This window comes from Castor canadensis, chromosome X, assembly GCF_047511655.1.
Source record: "Castor canadensis chromosome X, mCasCan1.hap1v2, whole genome shotgun sequence".
Taxonomy (NCBI): Eukaryota; Metazoa; Chordata; class Mammalia; order Rodentia; family Castoridae; genus Castor; species Castor canadensis.
In genome coordinates this window covers 39,744,885-39,765,042 of record NC_133405.1, presented here as the reverse complement: position 1 = coordinate 39,765,042, position 20,158 = coordinate 39,744,885, and the positions used below count along the sequence as shown (strand labels likewise).

The 20,158-nt window shown below is 36.4% G+C and overlaps 2 protein-coding genes across 2 annotated transcripts in view; both read right to left on the bottom strand.

Moving 5' to 3' along the window:
* Positions 1–13,187, bottom strand: part of Il13ra2 (interleukin 13 receptor subunit alpha 2) — a 49,564-nt gene extending 36,377 nt beyond the window's left edge. Inside the window, exons 1-2 of the mRNA XM_074064046.1 lie at positions 13,107–13,187; positions 9,870–9,923 (exon numbers count right to left, since the gene is read on the bottom strand). The gene's annotated coding sequence lies outside the window, so the exon portion shown is untranslated. The remainder of the gene's footprint in view (positions 1–9,869; positions 9,924–13,106) is intronic.
* Lrch2 (leucine rich repeats and calponin homology domain containing 2) overlaps positions 13,167–20,158 on the bottom strand; it is a 139,529-nt gene continuing 132,537 nt past the window's right edge. Inside the window, exon 22 of the mRNA XM_074064040.1 lies at positions 13,167–13,286. Within this exon, the coding sequence (XP_073920141.1) occupies positions 13,266–13,286 (21 nt within the window). The 3' untranslated portion in view covers positions 13,167–13,265. The remainder of the gene's footprint in view (positions 13,287–20,158) is intronic.

The window sequence follows — 20,158 nt, the reverse complement described above, 5'->3', positions numbered from 1 at the left end:
CTTATCAGCCTACACTGACAAAACAATCATTATCTATTTGTACACACAGGGTTTTTTAAAAAATTCTGAATTACTAGTTTTTAAACATTAATGTAAGCATCAACTTTCTAAGACTCCAGAATCATAAAAATCCCAGAAAACTGACTTGAAGAGGTATTTAGTAGAGCTGCATATTATATAGCAGAACAGAGTCCTATAAAAGCATATTCTGTAAGGCACAGGGGCATCAATACTGCCTACTTTCCCCCATTGCCAATATTTTTTTGTGGTAGTGACACTGGAGTTTGAACTCAAGACCTTGCCATGTCCTGGCCTTTTTTTCCTTTCTTTCCTTCTTTCTTTTTTTTTCTTTTTTTTTTTTTTGCTTTAGTTATTTTTCAGATAGGTATTCATAGTTTTTCCTGACTGGACTTGGACTAAGCTCTACCTGCCCATATCTCCTGCATAGCTGGGATGACAGGCTCACAACACCATATCCGAATTGTTGGTTGACATGGGGTATCACTAACTCTTCCCTGCATTGGCCTCGAATTGCCATCCTCCCATTTCCAACCTCCTGAGAAGTTGGGATTACAGGCATTCCTCACCACACTTAGCCCCCAAATCCAATTTTTATTTTGTGGAAACCAATTTATGATTTCTAACGTCTTCTCCAGACTACCACAGATTCAACAGTAGGAGATCAAAACTGAAACTCCCAGGAAACCTACATGAGATGGGAAATACAGTTAGCAAGGTCACAAGCCAGTCCCCAGATGCTTGTGAGGAGTAAAAATGCCACCATACAGACTTGAACACAGACAACAGAGGTCAGCAATGCCACTTCTTAAATAGTTACAGCACATCCATGTGCCAAGCATTGTGCTAGATGCCAGGATGCAAAGATGAATTAGATGCTGTCTCATATAGCTCACATCCTACAGGGGGTCAGGAAATAGAAGCTACTGAATATTTACACCACAGTAGACTATAATAGATGGAAGCACTGGCATGTTCCAGAGCTCAGAGCAGAGAATTCTACCTGTGTTGTAAAAAGGGTGAGCATCTTCAGGCACACTGGGTTTGGGGGACCACCTTTGTTTCTGCTAATACCAAGTTGTGAAAGACTAAAACATACACTTAGCTCTTGGACCCTGTTCCTTGCACAGAGTGCCCCAAATCCTTGGAATATCCAGAGCAATAGGAATGCCTTTTGTTACTCAGAATGAGCCCCTTCAACCATACTTCAGTGTATGGGAATGAGTCCCTGGAAGACAGGGACAGGTAGCCACAGCAAAGAACCAGAGTGTTGGAAATTTCAGCCTCCCAGACTTCCAGAGAGTGGACTGGAGATTGAGTCAATCAATAATGGCTAACATCATTTAACTTCCATGAAGAGTGTAAATAAGGGAAACACTTCAAGACATTGGTATAGGCAAAGATTTTTGGATCCAACTCCAAAAGCATAGACATCAAAAGCAAACATGAACTAAGAAGTTTCTGCACAGCAAAGGAAATAATCAACAAAGTGAAGACATAACTTATAGAATGGAAGAAAATATTTGCAAATTAACCATCCAAGAGAGTCTCAATAGTCAGAATATATGAGGAACTAAAAAAACTCAACAGACAAGAAAACACACACACATGTACACACAAATCCAATAAAAAATGACAAACAATTTGAATAGACTTATCTCAAAAGAAGACAAATGGACAACAAATATATGAAAAAATGCTCAATATCACTAGTCCTCAGGGAAATGGAAATTAAAAACACAATGACACATCATCACATTCAATTAAAAAAACTGTTATCAAGAAGATGAAGGATAAGTGCTGGTGAGGATGTGAAGAAAAGGGAACTTTTGCACGCTGCGGTAAAAATGTAAATTAGTACAATCATAATAGAACACAGTATGGAGGTTCCTCAAAAAATTAGATACAGAACTGTAATATGATTCTGAAGTCCCATTAGTGGGCATATAGCCAAAGGAAATGAAGTCAGTATGCTGAAGAGCAAAAATGTGGAATAACTGAGGTGCCCATTGATGGACAAATAGAAAAAGAAAATGTGATGCATATACAATGGAATATTATTCAGCCATAAAAACAAATGAAACCCTGTATTTGGACAGAAACCCTACAGTATGGATGGAACTGGAGAAGAACATATTCAATGAAATAAGCCAGACACTGACAAGACAAAGTACTGCATATTCTCACTCATTTGTGGAAGCTAAAACAGTTAATCTCATAGACGAAGAGAGTAGAATGGTGGTCACCAGATACCAGGATTGGTAGGGGGACATGGAAGATAGAAAGAGGTTAGATAATGAATACCAAAATACATTTGGATAGGAGGAATTAATTCAAGCATTCTCTACAGAGCAGTAGGGTAACTGTAGTTAACAATAATTTATGATAAATTTTAAAATAGCTATATGAATTTGAAGTTTCCCAACACACAGAAATGACAAATGTTAGAGAAGATGGGAATGCTAATTACCCTGTTTGATCATTGCACATTTATACATGTATCGAATTATCCTACTGTACCCCATAAATATGTATGAATATTATGTGTCAAACTGTTTTAAAAGACCTAGCAAGAAATAAAAAAAAGTAAACCTAGATGAAAAAGTTCATCTAGGGGTGGTAGCATGTGTCTGGAGAGGACACCCACAACCCCCTGCCCAATACCTGGCCCTATGCAACTCTTCCATTTAGCTGGACTGATAGTGTATGTAAAATGTTTTCCTAAGTTCTAGGAGTCATCCTAGTCATTGTATCAAATTATTAAACCTAGTGGTAAGCAGTGGAGAGTTCCAAATTATAGCCAGTTAGTCAGAAGTACTGGGTCTCAGTACTGGCATCTAAATGAAGTGTCTTCTTGCAGGACTGAACCCCCAATCTACAGGATCTGTGCTAAGGACAGCTAGTGTCAGAATTGAATTGTTGAACACCTAGTTGGTATCAGAGAAAATGACATTCAAAGAATTGGTTGTTGTCATAAAACACACCAGACAGGTCAGCCTTCATTATAACAACTTCTTTAGCCCACCTTTTTGTAAAGGCCTAGGTTTTTCAGGAAGCAAATAAAGACAGAGTTGTATGAAAAGTTGTGGCAGAGACTGATACATTTCCCAGTATATAGTCTCTTAGTTTTTCCTTTTAGTAATAGAAACTTGTGAAATTCAACTATATTCACAATCTCCTAGCTAAAGGTTGCATTTTAGAACTCCTTTGCAGCTTGGTATGAAGATATGATTGAAATTTAGTCACTGACATGCAAGACATGGTATGGGAAACCTTTAGACAATATCACTTGCCCTCTTCTCTCTCTGTTCCCATCCAGTCACCCCAGATGTTATAGTGGGAGACATATTTGACCACATAGACAAGGTCAAAAGTGAGCAAATGGCAGAACTACAAGGTAGAAGGACCCTGGGCTTTGGGTCCACTTTTTTTTTGCCTGTCCACACTTTGGTCTGTTGCTTGAGCCTTCATATTTTGAAGTCTCTTGATTATAGCAGATTATCTTGTACCCTAAGTAATATACAAATAAATCTTCATTAAAGTGCTAATTGAACGACTGGGAGTGTGACTCAAGTAGTAGAATGCTTGCTTAGCAAGCATGAGGCCCTGAGTTCAAACCCCAGTACCGCAAAAAAAGTGCTTATTGAAATTACTTAATGTGTTACCTTTCGCAAGGATATTTGCATATGGATTTCCCAAATCAAAAAACGGGCAAAATCTAAAGGGGAAAAAAATATGCTGATGGTGTTTCAAACCTAGCAATAGGCTAGGAGGGTTTCTTTTTTGTTTTATGGTTTGACCTCCCTTCAAGCCCTAGCATAGCAGCAATTGCCTACTTTTTCATTCCTTTAAGTCGGATCCTGACTAAGCTTTCATATGTGTCTTACCTTAGTATGTAATTTCCTTAGGGGCAGGTTGATGCCTTACTTGACTCTATAAATCCAGTTTCTGGAACATAGCATATGTTCAATAATTGTTCATTGAATGCGACCACATTTCCACCCTTGTTTTTAAATTGTTGAACACATAACTTTTATTCTCATAATGCAAATAACTAAATGACAAGAAAAATGATAGAATAGACTAATTATTGGTTTAAACTACATGTTGGGCAGTACATTCAATGACTACTCCTATTCCTTACTCCTCAAAACAACCTCATGATGCAAACCCCACTACAGTAGCAGCCCTCATCATCAGGAGATACGTTCCCAGATCCCCAGAGGATGCCTGAAACATAATACTGAACCCATATATACTATGTTTTTTCCTTTTCCTATACATACCTATCTGCAATAAAGTATAATTTATAAGTTAGGCACAGTAAGATATTAACAACAATAACTAATAATAAAATAGAATAGTTATAACAATATACTATAATAAAAGTTTTGTAAATGTGGTCTCTGTCTCTCTCTATTACGTGTGTGTGTGTGTGTATGTGTAGTATTGTGCTCAGGGCCTCATACTTGCTAGGCAGACACAGCCACTTGAGTCATGCCCCAGCCTAGTTTTGCTTGAGTTATTGTTTAAATAGGTTCTCATACTTTTTGTCTAGGGCTGGCATCAGACCACAATCCTCCTACTTAATGCCTTCTTCATAGCTGGGATAACAGCGGTGCACCATCATGCCCAGCTTGTTTGTTGAAATAGGATCTTGCTAATTTTTTGCCCTGCCTGTCCTCAAACCACAATCCTCCCAAGTACTACTTCCTGAAAAGCTGAGGTTACAAATGTGCACTACGATGCCTGGCTCTCAAAATATCTTATTGCACTGTACTCAGCATTTTTCTAACCCACGGTTGATGGTGGGTTACTAAAACCATGGAAAACCACTCTTCAAACAAGAGAAGGACTACTGTAAACATTCCCATTTTACAGAAGAGGAAACAGGCTCAGAGAAGTTAAAGAACTTTCCCCAGGTTGTCCATTTAGGAAATGGCTAAAATGAGAATTTGAAGTAAAGATTGCTTATCATCAAAGTACACTACCATAGCTATAACCCAGTCTGCTATATTATCTTTCAGAAACAGTTTGGCAATATGGAAAAGAATTTCATCTTTGGTTTAAGAATTAGTTACACATAATTAAGCTAATCTAAATTACATTGGAAACTGCCAAGTCAATACAAATTATATCACTTTTATAAAAATTTTTGCTAGCTTCCTGATGAATAAATTCCTTTGCCTTGAAAATCTAAACACAGAGAAATTTTTAATCTGGTCTGAGCCTTAGCACAGTTATGTAAAACCTGGAGAAAACTGTCCTAGAATGATCATAAGTAGAACTGCTATGTAATACAAATGCTTCAGAGGATGGTGGAAGAAAACATTACAGACATGAAGTAGATGTCACAAGATCAGTTTGCCTGTAGCAAATGATCTACAAAGAAACTTAGTAGTCAATCATATTTCTAAATTATTGCAAGACTATTTGAACACACACAAAAGAAATCACATATATCTTCCTAGATTCAAAAATTATGAATACAAAAATATTTGTTAATCAATTTTAACATGAGTTCTGATAAGTCAAGACATGCATATTCACAGAGTCTTGAACTGATAGACTGAACCAAATCTAAGACCTAGCCTAACTCTTCTACATACAAGATCTTGAAAGGAAAAATTTAATCAATTAGTTAGTGACAAAGCCTATGTAACTGTCCATTTCCAGTATATCACACTGCCTTTTAATATTAACTACTCTTTAATTTATTTGAATCATTTTAAACTAATTCAAAGAATATGGTAAAACTTTGTTCTCTATAAATTCATTAAGATAGACTAAGCTATTCTTCAGCATTACCAGATATGAGTCTTTTCTATCTACAAAATTTTTCCAAGAAAAGAAATTACAAAATAACTCTGTTTCATTATTGCATTTATTGTTTAAACTGTATTCTAAAATAAACAGTTTATTAGTCAAAAGAGTTCAGAGAAATAATCATATAACATTTTACCATAACATTGTGATCTTTTCTGATTTCTCCTTGATAATGTGGACACTGCAAGAAACATATAACAAACTTTTTAAATGAACTATTCATGGGAAACAGAGTGTTCATGTGCATGTCCTTGGTTTGAGCCTTAATAAAATTAGGAAGTTAAGACCCAGCTGGACATCGAACAACCAGCAGAAAATTCCTAGCAGTCAGGGCACATGATGATTTCAGGAAAAATAATGATCCACATGCATATTCATTTTCTCAAGTTGTCATTTTATTAGTGGCATGTGGGCTTTTAAGTGCTTAAATGGGTTACAAAATGGTTTCATAACATTTGATCTGTGAATCTTTTCATTTAATTTAGAAGAAAATTACAGATTTTATGGATCACATTAACAATATATTAGCACTGACTTTGAAGTGGTGATGTTGCCAGAAAACAGGACAGCTGGATCATTTACAATTATATTAGGATGATCTTGACTGTTTTAGATTGGCAGTCTATCTTTTTTTTTTTTTGAGATAATCTTGCTATATAACTTCAAACTTGCAATCCTCCTGTCTCAGTCTCCCAAGTGTGTGCCACCTCACTCAGCCAAGACTGGCAGTCTACATTTGAAGAAATGTTTTACTTCTTTGCTCATACTAAGATTTACTATTTCCCTAGTTTACTGCTATTTAGTGATTCATTCACTCGGTCATTTATTCAATAGTTATTGAATTGTGTACTAGGCAATTGGGATATAGCAATGGACAAACACCCAAATTCCTGCATTCATTTAGCTTACATTCCAGTAATGGAGAAAGACCATAAATAAATAAACAAGTAAAACTATTTTAGGTAATAATAATGGCATTAAAAATCTATGTAAGGGCTGCCAGTGTAGCTCGGTGGGAGAGCAACTGCCTAGTATGTGCAGAGCTCTGAGTTCCAGCCCAAGCACCGCAACAAAAAAAAAAAAAAAAAGGAGAGAGAAAAGAAAAAAGGAAGGAAGGAAGGGAAGGAGAAAAAAAAGAAGGAGGAAGGCAGGAAGGAAGGAAGGAAAAAAGAAAGGGAAGGGAAAAAAAGAAAAGAAAATGTTCAGAGCAAAGCTGTATACCATTTGCCTTGGATCACAGTTGCTTTCTAGCACACACAAGCAGCCCAAATTCACAAGAAAGCATGGAGTAACTGATAAAAATCAATAAATTAATCAAAACTATTGCATACTGTATAATAGTGGCTAAGAGCACTAAATCCAGAACCAGACTGCCTGGGCTTGAATCTCAGTGCTATCATTTATTGTGTGACCCTGCAGAGTGTACTAAAGTGCTCTAGGCTTCAGTTTCCTCATCTTTAAAATAGGGAGAGAGAAATGAACCAAGCCTTGTATGCACATATGAATAATAAAAGAAAAAGGAAAAAATAAAATAAAATAGGGATAGCAATCAGGTTTACTTGGCACAATTTAGTGAGGATTAAATAAGTTAATATGTATAAAGCACTACTGTGTGCCAGGAATACAGTAAGGCTATATGTGAATTATGTGATGGTAAATTTTGATAGCAGAGTGAATAAAATAAAATACACCTATCTGTTAATTTGCCGGGATTTATCCCTTGCCAACTACTGGGGTTACAAGTTCCAATACCTGGCATCCCTCTTTTGTATGGGGTTCCCAAAGCAGGAATTACCTCTAAAAAAATTGTATTTGATCAAGTACACAAGATATTTGAAACAATTTCTTCTTGCCATTTTTATCAAGCTTATTTTGGAAAATAATACTTCTTATCCTTCACAAAAAAACCCTGGAAAGTATAAGTCTAAATAAATGGAAAAAATAGCAATATTAAAAGCTGGTAGCTTGTGCCTGTAATCCCAGCTGTTTGGGAGGCTGAGATCAGGAGGTTTGTGGTTTAAGACCACCCTTGGCAAATAGCCAGAACCCCCCCCCCATCTCCAAAATGCATGGGAGATGTGGCTTAAGCAATAGAGCGCCTCTTTTGGAAGTAAGGATGACACCCTGAGTTCAAACTCCAGTTCCACAAAACAAACAAACAAACAAAAAAACCAGATCTCTTCCCTGGTTTACCAATTCCATATACCAAAGTGGATTGCAGAATCTCCAAAATCCTTTGTAAAGGTTTGATAAATTAAATTAGGGCAACAGGATAATAGAGAAAATCCTACAAATTTAAAAAATAAGATTGGTCACACATATTCATCTGATTTGTACTGTCCGTTAAGGTATCTATAAAGACTTAAATTTCCTTTACACTTTAATGTCTACCAAAATGTGATTTTTCCTCAATCCAATGCAATCTCCAGTTAGCACCACAAGATCAAAATGCAAGTTGAACTCTGTTACTCTTCTGCTTAAAACACATTCAACTGTTCTTCAATTTCTACATGGTATACAAGGTGCCTTGTGATTTAGTCTCTCCTTATCTTCTTTACTTGGATCCCCACATACCTCAATAAATCCACACTAAACATTTTGCCTTTTCCATAAATATTCCATGAATTTCTTAGGCCTTATTACCTTTGCACTAGCAGTTCCCTCAAAATTAGGAGGGCAAGCATGTTGACAAGAAGTCCAGTTAAGGAATACTTTCAATAATCAAATGGGAAGATAATAATATCTTCTTATCTATCATTCAAAATTCCACTCAGATACTATCCCCCTTCTGAAGTCCAGAGTTTCAGTTTCTATAAACCCACAGAGAAAAATGTTTTTCTCTTCTTAGTAGATTTGCATCATAATTGTTTGTTTACCTCTCTACCTTCTGCACTGGTCTGCAGGGTTCTTAGAAATAGGGAATATATTGCTATTCATCTTTGAGTTCGTGCAGTGCACATCTGGTGGAGCCATCAAGGATGGATCAAGAGGGAGGAAAAATAAGAGGGAGAGAAGAAAGTAGGAAGGCCTGCCAATTTCTGGAAAAGCAGCATTTGAGATGGGTCTAGCAAGTATGAATTGTCTCCAGGACAAAGTAGTTAATGGTGGTGCATAAATTTGGGCTATCTGCTTTTTTTCCTTCAATTAATGTGTCAGTGATATTAACCTTTCACACTCACATAGGCTTTCGGACTGCCACACCACCTGACAATTTTCCTTTACTATGTTGCCCAAATATTGATGACGGACAGCCCTTCTAGTTCCAAGTTACAAAGATGCTGTTTACTGTGGACATTTTAGAATAGAAGTCAATTATTTAGAACATTCTTTTTAATAAAACATAATGGGGTTTTGTTGTGGCTAATATATGCCCCCATTTAATTTCTTAACTATCATCTATGATATTTAATAGTAGATAAATTTCAAATCAACCAGTTCACCAACCAGTTGTTTTTATTTCCATGCATAGTAAATCAGTGTGTTTCCCTTCTTCTCTTCCCTCCTTATCTAGAAGAACTGCAAAAGGAAGAGGTTGTCTTTAAAGTCATAAAAAAATCTTTTAAGTCTGCCTGTAAAATGGTACCCTTCCTATAACCTCTTTTTTAAAAGGAACATCCTCTTCTGATCATATCTCACTACCATATGACTGCTAAAATTTTATGAGCCAACAGATTCTTAGCTCTAACAAACATACTCAAACTCATGCTACCTCTCCAGAAAAATAACCATGAAAACAGAGCAAGACACAGTGGTGTGTGTTATGAGTTAAGGGACCAGAGTTTTGGCCCTAATGCTACCACTGTAACTTTGGATATATCTTTCCTTTTTTTCATGATCCCAGTTTCCCCAATAGTAAAGTAAAATATATGACCTTGAATGTCATATCCAGTGCTAATTACACTCCCCCAAATGCCTTTAAGTAATAAATTAAATAATAAATAATAATAAATAAAATAGATTTTGATTTCTTACAAGTGTATATATCTTATACAACTTTATTATAAATTTTAAGAAAACAAACTTACCTTTCTAAATGTGCGTGGGATCCAGCCACTTCTTGTGGATTGGCTCTATAAGCTCTGTGTAAAGAGAGGAATATGAGTTAAGAGCAAATCAAGTAACAGAAAAAGAACTTTAAATCTGTTAACTTCCTGCTGATATCTAAGCAACAGAAATTATTCAAATAACTAACAGTTATAAATGTTTAAGGTAACAGAACATGTGTGGACTGGTGTAGCTCATATTATATTTCCTTCCTCTGAAAAGAATGGGTAATACTAACAGTCATCATCACTGATGATATAATAATTACTGAGATATGGCAAAACATACTGAACATATTATTCAGATTGTCCTGATAACATGTTGGGCAATGACAGGAGACAATTAAAGGAATAATATTTAAAAAGAAAAAATATTTTTAAATATATATTCATATATATGTGTATATAAACACTTAACCAATAGTTAAGGTGCAAATCATACGAGTACAGTAATACAGCATTATATGAGGACAGCAGGATTCCTAAAGAGCTGATGCACCAGTTCTAGTCCTGTTGAAGAAACAACCTTAGGGTCAATAGGTCTCGCTGCTACACTCAAACCATCACAGACAGACAAGGATCTCTCCTACTTATAAACCTCTCTAGAGAAAACATTCCACAACTTTCGTCAGGAACCCCATTTCCAGTATTTCACAATAAAGATTCCCCTTTAAGTCCAACCAAAATCTCCCACATCCCATCTTGAGCTTATTTAATCATCTAAGAGTAAGAATAATATTTATTGACTATCTTCTACATCTGAGGCACTGGTACGTTTTAATGCAATGATTAAGTTATCCCTAAAGCTTCTCTTTTTTTGGGTCAATAAATGCAGTTCTTCAATAGTTCCCTCAGAGGTCCTCTCATATGCTGCCAGTGGTGTGTTTCCTTAGGCAAATGCCTTACTTCAGAACCCTGCTAAGATCAGCCTGAATTTGAGTTTCTCTTCCCATGTTGTTTGTTCAAAACTTGGTATTTAGAATGTTAATAGAGTCGATAGAAACTGTTCCTTCTCTAAGTTTTCTTTAAGAGTAAAATCAAGCCATATTGTTCACATTATTCAAAATATAGCTGCATTACCACAGCACAAAAAAAATACAAATTAAAAAGTCCAGGCTCTAGCTCACAAAGGGGAAAAAAAGCAATGCAATTTTAGTTCTTTGGCATCCTATCCACAGGCCAAGAAATTATTCAAGTGGTATTTCTCAGGAAACAAATGTTTAGACTCCTGGGAGTCAGCCAGAAAGCTGGAGTGGTGATACGGTTCTTGGCTCCTCAATTCTTATGTCACCAGAGAACTATTTTGGCTGAGTGCTAGGTCCTCATCCTCATTTCTAATCCACTTCAGCTTGGAAAGTTAGATTCTTTGGAGAATTGCATAGGGCATTCCGAGGTGCATTTTTATGGTTTAATTATAACATGTTATATATTTGAAATCTGAACTTTTGGAATTTATGAAGATATTTCCAATATAAAAGCTGTCTTCTTACTTATTACTCAATAACATGGGAACTAATGTCTCTCTAAGGCTTCTGTTTTCTGTTGCTGAATCAGACTCAGCAAGAGAAGGGAATAGTCCTTGCTGGATTTAATGCTGACATGTCTTACAGTTGGGTACCAATCCTAAACACAGGTGGAATATATATCACCATTGTAGTAAGACTGGAGGGATCCTAAAAGATCAGTGTGGTTTAGGACCTGACTCATTCCTTTGGGTTCTCAAATATTGCTTCACAATATTTAGAATTGCAATCTGCACCAATCTTTTTGTCATCCTATTTAGAATTGTAATCTGCACCAACCCCATCTCCACCAGCATGCCTAATATTTCCCTTTTGGAATCTAATTTTTAATTGAAAAGTAAATTGTATACATTTATTGTGTACAATATGTTTGTTTGAAATACATATACATTGTATAATGGTTAAATTGAGCTAATTAAATTTTTGTGGAAAAAAATGCAATTTTCAAGAATGCCATGCATCACTATTAATATAGTCAGCATGTTACATAATAGACACCTTGAATTTACTCCTCCTTCTAATTGACATTTGGACTATATTTATTTTATTCTTCTTCTTTCTTTCTTTATTTTTTTGGCAGCCCTAGGGTTTGAACTCAGGGCTTCATGCTTGCTGAAGCAGGTGCTCTACAACTTGAGCCACCCCACCACCTCTAACTGACATTTGGAATCATCATCTGATTAGTATTCCTTATCCCTGTGTACCACATTCTTTCTAACCATTCATCAGTTGATAGACACTTATGTCATTTCTATTTCTTGGCTATTGTGACTAGTGCTGCAATAACTAAGGGAGTACAGCTGTCTCTTCAACATTCTGAAATCTTTCTTTTAATACATACCCAGTAGTGGGATTGCTGGATCCTATGATATTTCTAGTTTTAAGTTTTTTATGGAGTGACTATACTGTTTTCCATAATGGCTATACTAATTTACATTCCCACTAACAATGTGCAAGTGTTCCTTTTTCTCTACATTCTTGCCAGCATTTGTTATTCTTTGTGTTTTTCTAACCAATGCCTATTTTTTCAAGGCACATATTTACTCCTAATAGCCAATATTTCATTACTTATTATTTATCATTTATTGCTTTTCTCCCTCTTCTAGACTATAAGCTCTATGCAGCAGGTATTTTTGTCTATTTTGTTCACAGATTGAATCCCAGGTCCTTAAAATAATGCTGGAAATGAAACTTAGACCTCAATAAATGTGTTCTGAATGAATTAATGAACGGAACAATCACTATGAGAGATACCTAGTATATGAGCTCAATTACTGACATATTTTATTTTGCTAAACACTGAAGCCAGCAACCATCAGTTAAGTCATTAAGTTGGAAATAGAAATAGCATGTACAATTCATTCAATTACATTCTACTGTAGGATGCTGCTTTCATGTATTTCTTTATTTCAAAGCATTTATGCAGTGGTTGCAAGCTGTACTTTCCCATCATTTGTAGACATCTATCCATTCACAGACACAACCACATATGCACAATTTATAGACAAAGACACGGCCCACAAGCAAGGGGAGAAAGGAGGAGTAGAAGCCAAGTGAGAGTAAACCAGACAACGATGGGCTGGTGTGTGAAATTGTAGCACAGCAAGTGGTTCCTGGAGGACTGAACAGAGAGTAGAGAAGTGCATAGGAAAAGAAATCAGAGCTGATTTCAGAGGATAATCAGGAAACATCTCACCTGGTCTCCCATGCACCTCAACTTTGATCAGGTGAGATGGTCAGCCTCACTTCACACAAACCTCATTCCTTTGATTCCTGTTCCTGAGGTCCTTACGCTATTCAAACCTGAGATTTCAATGCCAATGTCCCTTTTCCCAAGGCATCTTTCTGGCTTTAATCAACTGCTAGAGTGCATTTCCTGAAACCAGAAGAAAAAAAGGTATTGGGTTACTTAAAATAGAACTGAAGTATGAGAGTCGTGCTCTCCTGTAACTGTAAGCCTTCATGTTCTCAGGAAATGAGCTCACACACAGAACAAGGAGCTGGCCATTGCTTCCCCTTTGAGTGCAGTCCTTGTTCATGTTCATTCAAAGTAAATTCTTTTTGGGTTGAGTTGACTGAAACAAGAACAAAGACAATGCTGACACCAATTGGACTGTAAGAGGCATTTGGAGATTTCTACATTTCCCTCTCTTTCCCTTTTAAAAAATCTTGTCACACTTAGAGTATATTCATTGAACAATTAATTTATTTGAACAATCGGAGGAAAGAGTCAGCATTCCAAAGGCTAAACCTGCCAAAAAGGCTTTCATTTCCATGTCTAGGACATAGATAGCTCTTCATTCTTGTGTAATTTTCTTAGTGTTTTATGATATTAAGCTTCCAAAGTTGTTTATATTTTAAAATAATACTACTGTATCAAAGGGGTACATGGCTTTAAAATTTATATTTATTTTCATGTGAGTTTCATTTTAAAAAACCATTGGATTATCTAGAACAGGAACTATTTGCCCCTTTTTTCTAGATGAGGAAAATAAAAGGGCATTTTTCAAAACCACATGACCAAAAATTGTCCATTTTGGTAGCAGAAATCACGTTGTCCTGTTCTTTGCTATCTTTTAATGCTGGCCAATATATTAACTGAGCCACTACTAGCTATATTCTCTAGGTACAAGGAAAGACAGTTTCTCTCAAGGAACATACTGTCAAGTACAGAAAAGAGACAGTACCATAAGTTAAGGAATTATATTAAGACAGCAGTCTCCGAACTTTATAAATAATATATCCCATGATGCTTTCATACTTTGAACACATTCCCTCAAGTAACTATATGTCAACTTGTAAATTACATACATGCAGTGTTATAATGAGCTAGCATCTTTTATTTTTTATTTATTTATTTGTAGGACTGAGGCTTTGAATTCATGGCCTTATGCTTGCTAGGCAGGCACTATACCACTTGAGCCACTCAACCAGCTGTACGAATTAATATCTTAAGACATAAAATATATTTAGAGTGGAGTTTATTGTTACTACACAGGGTATAAATTTATATATCAAAGTCTTCTTGCTAGTAATATCATCAATATTTTTTCCAGGAACTTTTTTTGAATCATTACATGAGGATTAGTTTATTTCAAACTAGTTAATGTGATTGGGAAATCTAAGTAGGAAAATGTAAACTGCAGTATCTTGCAATATGGTGAAAGTAAACTAATAAATGTATCACTGTCTGGACAATTCCTCATTTTTACGTAGTCTGTAGTATCATATAATACCCCATGTAATCTTCTGTCATCAAACAGAACAAGTGATGGTAATCTTGTTTTTATATCTGTTTATGTGTAGCCATTATGTATATGCAGCAGTCTGCTCTATAATCAGAAAATGATTTCCTGAATTTTGAAAGATTTCCCCCAAAAGTAAGAACTCTGCTGAGTAGTAGAGTGCATGCTTAGCATATCAAAGCCCTGGGCTCCATTTCCAAGACTAAAAATACAACAAACTAAGAACTAAAATATGACATTTGTTGCCACAGCTTTATTATCCTGAACCAAAAAAAAAAAAAAACCCAAAAAGCATATAGCCATGGTGTCTCAAATTCAATCCCCCAAGTTGTCTAGCTGAGCTTTACTACATTTACTCTCTCAATCTCTCTTTCTCTTTCTCTCTCTCTCTACATACGTGTGTGAGTGTGTGTGTGTGTGTGTGTGTGTATTTTTTTTTTTTACAGTACTGACGTTTGAACTCAGGGCCTCAAACTTGCTAAGCAGGTGCTCTACCACTTATGCCATACCCCAGCACTTTTTTTTTTTTTTGCTTTAATGATCCCCTCCCCACATAGGGTCTCACTTTTGCCCGAGGTCAGCTTCAGACCACAATCCTCCTACCTATGTTTCCCAGTAGCTGGGATTACGAACATGTGCCAACACACCTGACTTGTTGGTTGAGATAGGATCTCGCTAACTTTTTTTCTGGGACTGGCCTTGAACCATACTCTTCCCATCTCCATGTTCTGAATAGCTGGGATTACAGGCATACTCCACTACACCCAGTCTTTATATTTTTAAAGATCACTTAGAAGAGTAAGAGAGGGTTATATAAACTGGAAGCCAGACTAATGAAATGGTTCCAAGCTGACTAAGATTACATAGCTCATGTGTAACTTTATTGAGGGATTTACGAAGTTTCAAGTGATTACGCTTTTGTGGTACTGGAGTTTTAACTCAGGGCTTTGCACTTTCTAGGCAGACACTCTACTACACCCTCTCCAGCCCCCAAGTGATTACACTTTGCTTTGAATCATTATAAATTTACATTTAGAAATCTACACAACAAACACAATATATTAAAACAAAGTTTTTCGTTTTTTGTTTTGTTTTTTTTTTCTAGTCTTAATTTTATTTTATTTTTTTTTTTCATTTTTCTTTTATTATTCATATGTGCATACAAGGCTTGGTTCATTTCTCCCCCCTGCCCCCACCCCCTCCCTTACCACCCACTCCACCCCCTCCCGCTCCCCCCCCTCAATACCCAGCAGAAACTATTTTGCCCTTATCTCTAATTTTGTTGTAGAGAGAGTATCAGCAATAATAGGAAGGAACAAGGGGTTTTGCTGGTTGAGATAAGGATAGCTATACAGGGCATTGACTCACATTGATTTCCTGTGCATGGGTGTTACCTTCTAGGTTAATTCTTTTTGATCTAACCTTTTCTCTAGTTCCTGGTCCCCTTTTCCTATTGGCCTCAGTTGCTTTAAGGAATCTGCTTTAGTTTCTCTGCATTAAGGGCAACAAATGCTAGCTAGTTTTTTAGGTGTCTTACCTATCCTCACCCCTCCCTTGTGTGCTCTCGCTTTTATCATGTGCTCATAGTCCAATCCCCTTGTTGTGTTTGCCCTTGATCTAATGTCCACATATGAGGGAGAACATACGATTTTTGGTCTTTTGGGCCAGGCTAACCTCACTCAGAATGATGTTCTCCAGTTCCATCCATTTACCAGCGAATGATAACATTTCGTTCTTCTTCATGGCTGCATAGAATTCCATTGTGTATAGATACCACATTTTCTTAATCCATTCATCTGTGCTGGGGCATCTTGGCTGTTTCCATAACTTGGCTATTGTGAATAGTGCTACTTAAAAAGCTGGACATCGATCTACCATTTGATCCAGCAATACCACTCTTGGGGATATACCCAAAAGACTGTTACTCCAGAGGCACCTGCACATCCATGTTTATTGCGGCACTATTCAAAACAAAGTTTTTTATTTGGTAGGATTGGTTTTGAACTCAGGGTTTTGTGCTTGCAAAGCAGGGTTCTATTGCTTGAACCACACCTCCAATCCATTTTGCTCTAGTTATTTTGGAGATGGGGGTCTCATGAACTAGTTTGCTTGAGCTGGCAACGAACTGTGATTCTCCAGATCTCAGCCTCCCAAGTATCCCTAGGATCACAGATGTGAGCCACCGGTGCCCGGCTTAAGCCAAGCAATATTTTAGGAGACATTCTATATTAGAAAGTTTCAAAGTTAGACAAACTTGAATTTGAATACTTACCTGGCCATTTGAAACTGTGACTTTAGGAAGGTAACTTAACTCTCTCAGCCCCAGTTTCCCTTATATATTAAATGGAAAGAATATCATGTATCTCATCAGGATTTTTTTTGTGGGGGGAGTAAAACATAGCAATCTAGGTATTTGATACCTGAATATCAATTATCATTTAAAGGGAATGAAATTAAATGTGATGAAGGATTTTTTCAGTCTAGCATTCCATTGTAATCTAGCATTCCATAGACTGAACTATTCATTGAGCCCTACACTATGCTGAGCACGGTGTCACATAGCATGGTGGATGCAGCATTCTCAAGGAACAAAATAGGGTAAACTATCAAAACAAATTGACCACAACATGTAATGGTTTAAGTGAAAGAGGGTCAATTCTTGTTCATGCAGCAGTCCAGCTTAAGTCTTCAGGTTACTGGTGGTCATTCTACTTTCAATATGTAGTTTTCAAAGTTGCTTTTCTTGTCACCATTCCTTCCCATGAGAAGGCAAATGAAGTTTGGAACTGTATCTGTGGAGATTTATGGGCAAGTCCATGACACTTGTAACTTCTGTTACTATACTACTAGAGAAACTTAGTTAAATAGCCTAATCTTACTGAAAGAGGAGGCTGGGAAATATAGTCTAAGTATATGCCAAAAAAAAGGAAGAGAGTAGAGATTTGTAGGCAGTTATCAATCTGCAGTGGATATTCAGAAAGGAAACCCAAAAGAGACAATGCTATGTGACATATAGGACACCAGTTTATATAAAGGCTGGAGACATATTCATACTCCTACTCTCATAGGAAAGTCTTACAACACAAGTCACTGTGTTTCCAAATCTTCTAATTTATTATAACCCCACCTGTACTTTTATTCACTCCAACTGTTCTTTTCTAAAAAGTGTTATAAAAGAATGTCATTCTAAAGCAGATGATTTGTTCATGGCCTAGCAAAGTTTGTTCTCTCTCTCTCTCTCTCTCTCTCTCTCTCTCTCTTTCTCTCTCTCTCTCCCCCCTTTCTGTTTCCAGGATGGCCTTAAAAAGAATTAAGCCACTACATATTCTCATTCTCCACCCATATTTTCCCAAGCCATGTACACTTTCCTCCTATGGTTCCCTATAACAATAGGGTAGAAGGATCTATCCAAGAAATATATACCATTCTGTTGCAATTGTGAGGGAAAGCCAATTCAAAGGGTCTACACATGTGCACACACACATGTGCGCTGAATGGCAAAGCTTATTTTTAAACCTGCATCACAGATCTGATGATCATATTTCACTGAAAAGAACCAGAGAATCAGCTAGCAATCAGGTGATCATAGGTACAGAAGAGGATCCTGCAACAGACAAAAGTCTTCTTTCCCTGAATTCCATGGTAAAGCAGATTTTCCCTGTGAGTGAAGTTTTATGTTGTTTGTATTATTTGGAAGAGTCTTCATTCCTGTGAGACTGGAATTATAGTTCTCAGTGAAGTTGGCACACCTGTACCTGAATATTTGTGTGTACATTTAGGTATTATCCTCCCCCCACCCCCATGAATCCATCACACTTTGACTGTCCTGGTAACAGTACAAATATATTCTGTGAAATGACCATGTCTAAGGCTTCATCAGCCTGGGGTAACTGGCAGAATGAGGTTTGGGAGAGAAATAGATATGAAAGTCACAAGTATGTAGGGTCACAAACAACACCGTATAGACATGGTAAAGCAAATACTGTTAAACCATTAGAGATTCATTCTTTGGGCCTAGTAAGCATTCAAGTCTATAATAGAATTTTAGTAAAATGCAAATGCATATGGGATTCCTTGGTAATACTTTTAGATGAACTCACTAATAGTTCTGTTAGAGAAAATACTTGACAAGACAGCAAAGGGCTGCTATATGTTCGGGGCCAGCCTGGACTTCATAGTGACACCCTGTCTCAAGATAAAACAACAACAAACAAAAAAGAAGGTAAGAGTTTGTCTCCTTAATAAATTTGATGGGATCTGTCTCCAGATGGTCTGCTCTTTTTCTGCAGCTTCCTCATACTATTTTAACTATTTTTGCTATCTATTCTTTTACACCTTATCTAGATCCAGGTTTGATTCAGCAGATTGAAAGAGCCAGGAGATTGAAAGATATAGAATCAGTGTTACATTCTGGATACAGAGGAAGTATACCAGTGAGGAAAGTCACATAAGCAACAGAGACATGATGTAGAGGAAAATACCTTTTTGTCTCTCTTTTTCCCATTAGAGAGCTTCAATCTCAGTTTGTTTTTTCTCATTCTAATTAATATTCAGAACCACAATTACATTAGACAGGCTTTAGACTAGGAGAAACTGGGATATAATCTAGGCAGAGGACATTGAGAACAAAGATCTGAGAAGCTTGAGCTATAAACCCTGCCCACTACACACTATCAACTAAAGTAAACAAAGACGATTATTGGCAATGGAATTTCCAAAAGAAGGAATTTGTTTTGGATAAGAAGGGGGGAAAAAAACACCCATGTCTTGAAACTCCCAAATATCCTAGAACTCTTGATGTTTTATTTAAAGTTTCATAAATCTATCATCTCTGTTAAAAATGTTTTCAAAATGATCAGCACTTTGTAGCTTAAAGATTTCTTATCCCACTTTCCTAGGAATATAAAAGATAGACAACTTTGTTTACATGTGATGACTTGAAAACCCCTAATGAAAGTAGAGCTCTCCTTGCCAATGTCTCCTTTAATCTTGTTAAAATGCTGCACATACCATATTATTCTTGGAAGGCATGGATCATGACCATAATTAACAAAGTGTTCTTAAGAACCCAGTTTTCTTGGGTGTTGCTTATTAGTATGTAGCCAGCTGTGCATGCAGTTCTGTGTCATATTGTTGGCTTGTTTTCTCCCTTTGTTCATTATTATTTTTTCTCCTCTAGGGGATTTATTTTTAGAATCCATTGAAATAAAAGAGTTCAGTGGAACTGGATATAATAAATAAAAACAGCTTTGACAGTAAAAACAAAGAAATTCAGGAAAAAAAGAGCATACTCATTTATCATTGTTGGGACTAGTATAACAAACTATGGCTTCTAAGGAAAGAGAAACTTAATCTAATTAACCCTTGTATATCCTTAATATTTTCGAGTTAAGCTGTAGGTTGGTTATTATTAGACTTAAAAATCAAATGATTCACATTAGTTCATAAGATAGATCAAAGAATAGGTACACAAATTCATTGAGAACAGATCTTCCCTGGAGTT